Genomic DNA, 10832 nt, shown 5'->3' on the forward strand with positions numbered 1-10832 from the left:
AGTATTTTATAAATAGTCGACTTTTTCCGACTTTTCGACCTTTTTCGACTTTTTCCGACTTTATTCAACTTTTTGACTTTTTCCGACTTTTTGACTATTTTCGACTTTTTTCGGACTATTTTTTTACTTTTTTTTGAGTTTTTCCGACTATGTTAGAGTTTTTGACTTTTTTAAAATTTTTGACTTGTTTCTACAATTTTCGAGTTTTCGACTTTTTCCGACATTTTGACTATTTGACTATTTTCGACTTTTTTCGGACTATTTTTTTTACTTTTTTTGAGTTTTTTCGACTATTTTAGAGTTTTTGACTTTTTTAAAATTTTTGACTTGTTTCTACAATTTTCGAGTTTTCGACTTTTTTCCGACTTATCGACTTTTTCCGACTTTTTGACTATTTTCGACTTTTTTCCGACTATTTTTTGAGTTTTTCCGACTATTTTAGAGTTTTTGACTTTTTTTTAAATTTTTAACTTGTTTCTACAATTTTCGAGTTTTAGACTTTTTCCCACATTTTTCGACTTTATTCGACTTATCGACCTTTTTCGACTTATCGACTTTTTTCGATTTTTATTAACAAAGTCGTCTTTTTTCACAGACGATAGTCGAGTTATCGACTTTTTTGGAACAAAATAATCGACTTCGACTTTGTTCGACTAAAAATCGATTGTTCGATTATTTGAAAGTTTTCAAGATATAAATTTTTTTTATTTATATTGCAAGTTCGTCAATTTTTCCCAACGTTTATAAGGAGTTTGTTGGAAGAAATTTTTGTATTTAATATGGGAGAAAATATCTCTACATTTCTTTTTTAAAATAACTGCAAAACTGAAATATTGCGCTATTAGCAGAAATTCTTTATATTTTCATTCTAAAATTAAATAAAAAATGCAAATATTATTATAATTATATATAAAATAAAATCTAGTCATTGCGGTTTTAAATTAATGTAATTATTGCAAATAAAAAGAAAAATTAATTAGTTTTATTTCAACCATAAAAGAAACAACTTTAAACAAGAGAAAAAAAAATAAACTTTAGAAAAAAATGATTAAAATTAAAGATCGTCTGCCAGATTTCAAAAAGGTTGGTGAAAAATGATCATTTGTTATTAGAGGTGATCTTATTGATCAATTATTTTTTTATAGAATTTACAAATTCAAGATGTTGATAAAGAACTATGCAATTACGAAGTGATAGTTGAGGAAGAACCTGAACTAGAATATAAGCCATACAATGGACCTGTGGGTAATTTATTGAAAAGGGTAAGAATGTGGAAATATGTACATAATTGTAAAATAAATTTATTTAAATTTAAGTCCTAAAATAATGTTGGAATTCTTGGAATATTCTCGAATAAGAAGAAAATCTAAAAAAGATAAACATATTAACAACTTTTTATTCTACTTTTTCCAGTATTTATACATTTATGTTAATCTAAAAGAAATTGAAAATCTTTTGCTTAATATGAACTCGATGACAACCGCAGAACATATAAATAATTTTAATCGTATGTATTAAAAATTCACTCATAAACATATTTTAATATTTTCTAATTTTTCTATTTTTTTATTGGAAATTTAGAAAAAGAATTTAATAAATTACGCGCAGATAGTATTAAGATTGGTAATGATATTATTAAAAGATTTAAAAAATTGGAAAGTAAATTACCGGATCCGGAAGATTCTAGCACATTGGCACGCATGAAACGATCTCTGTACTTTGGTTTCTTTCAACAATACATTTTACTTTGGTCTAAGAATGAACAATTTCTAATGGATTTTGAACAAAAGTTAAAGAAACGTTTGCAAATGCAATCACAAATTTGTAAGTATAAAAATATATTATTATATTATTCATAACAATTTATTAAAGGTTTATAAGAAGAAATTATTTGAGTAAATCTTTGATAAATGTTTATGAATAAGACGTGTAGTGTTGTGCATAATTATATTTAATAAAAATATTTTTATTTTAGTAAATTGTAATTTATCAAATGACGACATCGAAACTTTAATAGAAAATAAAAATACCAATTTATTTATGTCAAATGTAAGTTAAAAGAGCACCACTTATTAGAGGAAGGTATTTCAAATGTTTTACTAAAAGCAACTATAATAACCGCAAATTAACTAAAAACCTAAAACAGTTTTCAAAAACGTATTAAAAACTAAAAATAACTGATAATCTCTTAAAGTTGCGCATGTGGACAAGTTGTTTTTCTATTATTTTTAAATATTTAAAGTCGAATATATTTATTAGTTACAACATTCTGATTTAATATTAATAATAAATTTTGTAATTTAATTTTCTCTCAACCCATTATACACAGATTCTTCAAGACACCGAAACCGAACGTAAAACTTTACAAGAACTTCAAGATCGTTTTGAAGATTTAAAAAAATTGGAAAAATCCATAACAGAAGTTCATAATTTATTCATAAGTTTACAAACTCTAGTGGCCGAACAGGTAATATTTGTTTTTTTTTCTAAAGAAAAATTATATTATTTTTTGTATTTCATCAACAGGGTGACGCTATACAACGTATTGAAACCCATTTTAATGCAGCCCGCGATTATATAGAAGATGCTACTAGAACAATTGAAATAGTGGAGAAAATGAAAAAGCAAAGATGTTGCCGAATTTGTTGTTGTTTTTAAACTTTGTTAAATGACCTTCTAATTCTATTAAAAAAAATACTTTATAAAAAACTCCAAAAATGTTTTAAAATTCATTTAAATTTATTCTATATTACATCTGGCATCTTTTTTTTCTAATATAAAGTAAAACTTTTGAAAACTTCAACTTTCATTTCCTGTTAATAAGGAAAACGTTACTTTCTTAAACTTACCACATCCTGTCACTTCCAAATATTTAAAAAGCTGGTATCACAATCTTTTTGACATAATCAAAACACTGGCAACTCTCTACTTAAAATTCTTCTAGCGCGCTTTTAATTGACAACTTAAAAAAACACCACACATACACACACACAAATATAGAATTTGTTAAGCTTATTTTTGCACATAACTATTTGCTTTAGATTTCATATTTTTTAAATGACTTTCATATTAAGTGGATAAAACTTAAATTTTTCTATAAATTAACACAAATTTCAATTAATATTAAACACTTTCAACGATTTAAATCAATTAATTAACAGAGCAAATTTACTTAAGCAACCGTTTGACACTAATAAAGAAGACGAAACTTTAGGAAATGAAACAGGAGATAGGTAGGTTAGGTAAGAAGGGCAGCCACTCAAACAAACGTGAGTGGCTCACTTGGGTCCACCTAGTTGCGGTCCCGTTGTGTTACCCTAGTGGTCGTAGGAGTTCAATTGATTCTCACGAAGGTAAGTGGGTATAACAAGAACTCATATTTGTTTGAGAGTGGTAATACAGTTTGACGGTGGTATTACAGTACAACGGTTAATATTTCTTTCTGCTACAGTTTATATTTGTTTATAAAATCTGCTTTTTAAAATGTACTTGGTGAAGGGTATATAAGATTCGGAACAGGCGAATATAGAAATATTACTTGTTATCAGATGTGCTTTTAAAAATTGTTTTAGAAACAAGAAAAATTGGTCTATAAATAACGGTGACATGGTCAAAATTCAATTCCAAACTTGATTAAAATTCTTCGCTGTGTTAGATAGACAGATGTATATCAAAAGAATGATATCTCCCATTGATATACAGAGTTTCTACGTGTTCGACTAATATACGGATATTTGTGAATTTAAAATAAAGAATTTGGTATTTTAAAGATTATATTCTTTAAAATACTATACTCATTTATTTACCTTTAAATTTATTTTGTAATTCCAATAGATTCCATTTCTGTAGTAACTGAAGCGTTTCCGTAACAGCTGTTTTTCCATATTCGCAATGAGGTGTTGTTGATCTCGATTTAACTGTAAGAATGTTGAACGTAGAAGAAAATAATAAGACTGTTATTTTAATGAAATATATTAGCCGACCCCTTATCAACAGTACCCGAAGCAGGGTTTTTAACCGTCTTGGCGGTTTGGGCTGCAGCAGCTTTGGAGGTACTTGCTGAGAAGTCCAGAGGTACCTCGCTACTTGGTGAGCAACTACGGATTTTTTTAAATTTAAACAGGAGATGAAACAAATCGAATTTTTTTGCAAATACAACCTTGTTGTGCAGCATGCTTGCCATATTTTAGATTTTGCAATAATTTTTGAATAAAATTACATTTTTGTTTTTAAATTAGTAATTGATTACTTATTTTTACTTTTTTTTTAATAAAATTGTAAAGGATAAAATATAATCCCAGAAAACATTTTTTATTAAGAAAGTCAGCCATGCTAAAACTTGTGTGCAATCAAATTACTCAGCTGCGATATTGTGGAAGTTTACTAATTACTATCATCAAAACTGCTTACGAGCGGTGCGAGGTCACTTTTCAAAAAAAAACTTACAGAAGAGACTCGTTCCCACGATAATTGGATATCCGCTCTGGAACGACCCGATTCTTAATCGGCCAAAGATTGTCAACACAGCAACAACTGTATCAACCGGAAGTTTTTTACCCAGCGAAGAAAATCCAGTTACAGCCAACCTTTGCAACAACAACAGAAGAGACTTCTGGAAGACTCTTGGAGGAAAAATACTGGCAAAGTAACTTCTTGAAGTGACTTTTAAGTGTCATCTTAAAGTGATCCTATCTTATCTTTAAGTACGATTATATGGTCGGGTAGACCGAATGTCGGGTAGACCGTAGGACTATTTTTTTAATAATAAAGCATTTAAGGTGTTTTGTACTGTGACTCCGATTAATTTTCGGAGGTTAGGTTTATAGGTAAGACAATGACACTGAGCCGATTAGTATAGTTTTAAGGTGAGTGTTGCCAATATTAAAACAAACACATTATACTCACCCCACTGCAGTAGTGTTGGCTATACAAAACTTGAAAAAAATGTTTAAACTCTTTTACTAAAAAATACTCTAAAATAGTACAACTAATTTAAAATACCTGTTAAATGTTGAGAAAATAGGCGGGAATCTGTATTAATCTTCAAACTATTGACTTTGTATAGGCTTTGGAATCTATTATAAACATTATTGTCATCCAAATGTTTGAAGGGATAACAGTTAGACTTTGTTTACAAACAAACTAGTTGGTGCTGTGAGAGAAACAAAATGGAATGACAAACCAGCAAAACAAACACGTCTGGCATCTTTATTCTTAAGTAAATACAACAAAACAAATTTTAATTGAAGAGGACAATAAATAAAAACGCATAAATTTTTATTTTGGCTTTATAAATAAAGCAAAATTTTAATAATTTTCCTATATTTTTATGTGAAAATATATTGCAAATTGTGCGCCTAATGCATGTGTTTACAAAATAACCCAAAAGTTAATATTTTAAAGTGAAAAATGCTCGAAAATTCTTAATAAACATTTGACAGCCATCTTGGTATTTTGTGTGTTTTATTGGAGGAGGTCTGTGAAAAAGTCTCGATTTTAAAGACCTTCTGATTAAAATAGATTAAAAATTTTCAAGGTTTTTGGCAGAAAAGGATCTAGAAATTATTAAGCAATTAATAATTTTGGCAAATTTAATACAAAAGTTTTGTAATATTTACAAATGGATAAAGGTCAACTGCCTGCAGACAAATTAATGAACTCTGAAACAAATGCCGATGATGGTTGCAACAATCGAGATGACGTAGCTGTGGCAGCTAAAAAGGAAAAATTAAATGTTGTGTCCAATGTGAGTGAGACAATTCCAACGCAGACAAATGCCAACATTCACCCAAGCAAAACCAATTGGCGTGGCAAAGAGTCTCTTGAACGAAAGCAAGATGTTATTAAGACTGTACCAGAGGTAAAGAAAAAGATTTACGCATTTGCATAAATTTAAATGCAATTACTTTCACTTTGTGATTTTTATGTTTGTTTTGCAGGCAGACACTGAGGAACTTTTGGGTTCTGTTACCACCTACAATTGTCATGGCACACGCACTAGTGCGCGTGTTATACAGAAAATGCGCCAAGATCAACAAACACGACCGATAACCCCACCACCCTCAGAACGTGAAGGCGGCCGTAAAGACGAACGTACTGCTGCGCAAAAAACACCTTCCCAAGTGCGTGCCAATCGTCCCACCTGGTCAAATATTGAACGTAATCATTTCTTTGATGCTCTCAATGAATTTGGCAAAGATTTCGAGGCTATTGGCAATTTTATTAATACGAAACTAAAAAGACGCAGTCCCGCCACCGATGTTTCTTTCAAATCAAAGGATCAAGTACGTCAGCATTATTATCAAACGTATCATAAGATTTGTAAATATATACGATTTTCAGAGGGTGAGTTAGAAAACAATATAATTTTTTAATAAATTGCTTAATTTTCGAAAAATTTTGAAATAATTATAGCAATTATAATAACTTTTCCCACTAAGAATTATTCAATAAAAATTTAACATCTTTTGTGCAATTACTGAAATTTTATTTCTTACAGAGGTTCGTAAACCGGTTCAAGAATTGTATGCCCTTATAAACTATGGTGAAATGCGACGGAAATTGCAATTTGTTACCGATAAACATTTTATGAAATTACGAAATCTCATTTATCATGGACACATATCTGTACGTTGTAAAGGCAAAAATATACGCATTAAAACGCCTTCATGCAAAGCCTTAAGAAGACTCAATCAATTAGATGGTGAGTAGAAGAAGAAATAAATTAAAATAAATATATAATAAACAACTGTTTTAATCTAGACACCCTGGAGGATATACGTTTACCCTCTAAAATTGAAGTGATTATAAGTCCCGCTAATATGGAAGCCTTTGGACGTGTTCAAACAATTGCTCAAAATCCTAGATGTCGTACCACCGTGCCATTGCATAAAAAACTTGTAAATTTTATAAAAACCTTCGAGCACAAATGGCGCAGTATGGATGTAAGAATAGCTGAAGAAGCTAAACTTATGGTCACACAAGAAGCCTGTACTGGACAGCAACAAACAACAACAGCTACACATTTACACGATTTAAATGTGCAGGATAGTGAAATGTGTTTTTTACCCAAACCGGGAGTAACCATACACCGACCTTTACTTAGTATTACCGAATACTTAAGTAGCGTTAATATATGTTTAACAGCTTATGAAGAACGTATGGGTGTAAAGGTAAAAGGTGAACATTTGAATGCTGAAAGAACTAATCTACAGTCGGCCACTTCACATAACAACATATCAAGCAGCAGTAATAAACGTTTACGCACTGAAAGTGGTTCTGAGAAACGTTCACCCGAGCAATTGAAAAGATTAAAACCCATGGATAATTCTTATGAAAACCTAATAGCTACTGTGGAGGAAGCTCAACTAACATCGAATGAAAATGATTCCTTTAACATTGCCAAAAACGAAAGTAGTGGCGATGAATTAAGTGATGAAATACATGAATTACTTTCGGATTCAAATGAACTTAATACGAGTAAAGAATTTCTTGTTAATACAGAAAATCTAAACCCACCGCCACCACTACCACAACCACCACAGCCGGCAGTAACATCTACAACTGCGATCGTCTCAGAAATTACAAGTGCAAATTGTATATCACAACTCACAACGGCTGCACGTTCTAGACGTACACTGGCCAGCAAACCATCACGTACAGTATTTAAACCTCTGCTCAATGACGATGTTATACAACGTATACGAAGTGGCTGGACCTCTTCGAATGCTGGTGATATAACAATAGGCGATTTGTATGTAGTTTTTGGTCATGATTCGAAATTACAATTGGACTACTATTGGATGCCTCCCAATCCGTCTGCCAAAAATGAATCTCAACCTAATGAATTGACAGTTAATATAACGAAACAACATCTTTTAACGAATTCAAAGCAAATTAACAATAACAATTGTTCTAAAGATTGTGATGAGGGAAACTTGCAAAATTCTTTACAAACATCGGCCTTGAGTAATAAACTGAAACAACTTTTATTAATAGCAAATTTAAGTGATCGCATGCGTCGCCGCTCCTGTACATGTGATCGTAGTAATGCTGCCAAGGTTAAGGTAAAAATATAAATTTTTAGATTTTTATTTTATAAATAAAGTGGATTTTTCTTAAATTTTTTAGTTTGAAAGAGATTTAACAGGTCGTACATTTATTGCTAATAAATCTTATGCCAATTGTGGTGTTAATAGCACTTCGGTGGGTGAAAGCAATAGCGGCAGCAATGTATTCAGACAACCCATGATACCGGTGCGTAGGACGTCTATAGATCCTGTTAAGCAACTCACAACGGTAAGTAGTCTAAGAAGGTATTAGGAATATTAAAATTGAAAGAATATATTCTAAGGATGCTAAGGATATTATATAAATCTTGCGCAATAGTTTTAATATATTAAATTTTAGAATAAATTAAAAAAAAATTTCAAACTTTCGAAAATTTTAAAAAATTTTGTTTTTTTCAGCTAACACGACAAAAAATGTCCAGACAGGTTCTCGTTCAAAGACTTTTGTTACCAAGTAATGGTAGTGCAAACGCTACGACTCAATTGAGCAGCAATCTAACAGCAACAACAAACACACCAATACCCGTTACCTCCAGCATCGGGTCATCATCAGCAGCAGCAACAACCGTAACAGCAGCGATAAAAAGTAAAGAAGTGCCTTGGAATCAGGCTGATAGATATAAGCCACAAACAACAACAGCCACAACAATCACCACTACAACTACATCAAATCAAAATCCTCAACAACCCGAAGCCTGTAATACAACATTTTTAAATTCATTAACACTTAACAATTACGAAGAAATGCCCCAAACCTCAACATCACTTTATCAGCCACCATATAAAGATTTACTCGAATCCAGTGAGGACAGAATCGATGGTTCTCCCACTTCTGGCATACCTTCGGTAGATAGTGCTTTTGATGAAAGTTCTAGTAAGTATTTATTTGTTGGATTAAATATAAAAGATGTTCTTTAAATAAATTTTATTGCTTTCTTTATGTAGACAATAGTTTTTTAAATGGTTTGACTCCCATGCATCTTTTGCGGGAAACCTCTTCCAATTCAAAATGGCTAGAGGATAATATAAATGATTTTTCTTTAACCAGTTTATTGGGTCATCTAGATGAAATCAATTCTAGTCGTGATATGCTGGTAGGTTTTAAACTTTTATTTTTTTTATCACTTGTTTTCATTGCTTTTACTTGTTGCAGGATCCTTCTTCAAATCTATCGGTTATAAGCGAAAGTAGTGTGGATTATATGCACAAATTTCAAGAGTTTAAAGCCTTATTTCAAAGTGATGAAAAGGATTAATCCTTTAGCGAATTTATTAATTAATTTCTTGGTTTTTTTTTCTACATTCTCTCAAATTAACAATGCAAAAAAATTCTTTGGCCAAAAAATGTTAAAAGAACGAAAAATTAATTTGATATTTTTTCTAAACAGTAAAGTAAATTCATTTACAGTTTTTTTACCACTTAAATGAAATCTATTGTGTTCCCTTTTAATCTAAATAACTTTGTTCAACAAAACAACCAAAACTGTGAATGCCTCTAATATTTTATTATTATATAGTTTTTTTCTTGTAACTTTTTATCTTCCTTTCTTGTTGTTGTTTGTTTTCTACTTTTTCTTTGACTTGTTTTTAGCTTTCCTTAATATATATTTTTTCTTTCTTTTAACACATTTAAGTATTATTAATTTAATTATTAAACATTATGCTATTTGGACGTATTTTCCTTTTATTATTTAAGTTTAAGTTTAAAAACAAAACTACATATTTCTAATTTAAGCTTAATTATTACTAATGTAAATTACAAGAAAAACTAAATTACACATAAAATAGACTGTAGAAATTATTGTGGAACAAAACAAAAATACATCTTTAAAAATTAAAAACAATCTATTTATAAAACAAACAAAACAAAAAACTGGTGTTCTGAATATATTTCAAAATTCGCACATTTATTCGAAAATTTTTAAAAATAATTTTAAACTTTTATAGGAACATTTTCAATTAGATATATTCGAAAACTCGAACTTTCATAAGTTCGAAAATTTGAAATGTTTTTAAAACATTTAAAATAATCTCAAGATTATGATAATTCATTTTAATTTTTTAAACAATTTCCCTAATTTTCTAATTTCGTAGTACGAAATTCGTACATAGAAGTTTTGAAAATAATTTAAAAATGTTCACTATCCGCGTTGAGGCAGAAACGCGTTTTACGCTTTTCAAACTTTTCGAAAGTACACAACACGCGTTGTACGCGGCAACACGTTATAGGCTTCTGTCAAAAAATAAAGTTGAAATAGTGTATTTTCATTTAACAGTTAGACCTGGTCCACACTAGGAAACTTTCATTGAAAAACTTTTTCTTAATTCTCTTTTGAAGTTTCCTTACACCTGGTTAACACTAGGAAACTTTTTTTTTTTGGGAAACTTGATTTTTGTGTGAGAGAGGAAGAGAAAGAAATATTAACCATCTCTTTCTCTCACACACAAATTCAAAAGTTTCCTAGTGTGAACCAGGTCTTAATGTTAAAACTACGTATAAATTGCATTGATTTGTTGTTTTACGAATGAGAAGAATAACAAAACAAAAGAAGTTTCCGAGTACGGGAAACTCTTTTTCTCTCACGCAAAATCAAAACTCTTAGTGTGGACCGGCACAAAGTAAATTTAGTGAGTATTTCGAACAAAAACAAATTGCCTGTGGTTTTGTAGACGTTTGTTGTACAACTTTATTAATTTACTTTATTAATTTACTTTGGACCGGCACTTACACATTGTAGTTTGTAACGCCTCTTCTGTGAAAAGT

General features: G+C 30.2%; 2 protein-coding genes across 3 annotated transcripts; both read left to right on the forward strand.

The window, feature by feature from the left end:
- Window positions 1-978: 978 nt before the first annotated feature.
- On the forward strand, window positions 979-2707 carry LOC111678836 (syntaxin-4-like). Its single transcript, XM_023440268.2, has 7 exons — window positions 979-1083; window positions 1146-1262; window positions 1414-1507; window positions 1582-1824; window positions 1976-2049; window positions 2330-2467; window positions 2527-2707. Exons 1-7 carry the CDS (start codon window positions 1045-1047, stop codon window positions 2656-2658), a joined length of 837 nt encoding a protein of 278 aa, XP_023296036.2. The 5' UTR covers window positions 979-1044; the 3' UTR covers window positions 2659-2707.
- Window positions 2708-5232: 2525 nt separating this feature from the next.
- On the forward strand, window positions 5233-10418 carry LOC111678837 (protein cramped). Of its 2 annotated transcripts, XM_023440269.2 has the most exons (9): window positions 5233-5475; window positions 5537-5860; window positions 5940-6345; window positions 6500-6703; window positions 6763-8066; window positions 8131-8298; window positions 8469-8943; window positions 9015-9163; window positions 9223-10418. In XM_023440269.2, the coding sequence occupies exons 2-9, from the start codon at window positions 5621-5623 to the stop codon at window positions 9322-9324; spliced, it is 3048 nt and encodes a 1015-aa protein (XP_023296037.2). In that variant the 5' UTR covers window positions 5233-5475; window positions 5537-5620; the 3' UTR covers window positions 9325-10418. The 2 variants fall into 2 exon arrangements, with proteins under 2 accessions (XP_023296037.2, XP_046802584.1); XM_046946628.1 differs by having other exon boundaries at window positions 5233-5860.
- The last annotated feature ends 414 nt before the right edge of the window (window positions 10419-10832 follow it).

Source organism: Lucilia cuprina, chromosome 3 (genome assembly GCF_022045245.1).
Source record: "Lucilia cuprina isolate Lc7/37 chromosome 3, ASM2204524v1, whole genome shotgun sequence".
In the NCBI taxonomy this organism is placed as follows: domain Eukaryota; kingdom Metazoa; phylum Arthropoda; class Insecta; order Diptera; family Calliphoridae; genus Lucilia; species Lucilia cuprina.

Bases quoted from the DNA above. Each gene is read 5' to 3' on its own strand.
- LOC111678836 (XM_023440268.2), top strand. From the start codon at position 1,045: ATGATTAAAATTAAAGATCGTCTGCCAGATTTCAAAAAG. The intron at 2,050-2,329 runs GTAAGTTAAAAG...CATTATACACAG, and splicing joins CCAATTTATTTATGTCAAAT to ATTCTTCAAGACACCGAAAC. The intron at 2,468-2,526 runs GTAATATTTGTT...TTTCATCAACAG, and splicing joins AAACTCTAGTGGCCGAACAG to GGTGACGCTATACAACGTAT.
- LOC111678837 (XM_046946628.1), top strand. From the start codon at position 5,621: ATGGATAAAGGTCAACTGCCTGCAGACAAATTAATGAACTCTGAAACA. The intron at 6,704-6,762 runs GTGAGTAGAAGA...GTTTTAATCTAG, and splicing joins AAGACTCAATCAATTAGATG to ACACCCTGGAGGATATACGT. The intron at 8,067-8,130 runs GTAAAAATATAA...TAAATTTTTTAG, and splicing joins GTAATGCTGCCAAGGTTAAG to TTTGAAAGAGATTTAACAGG.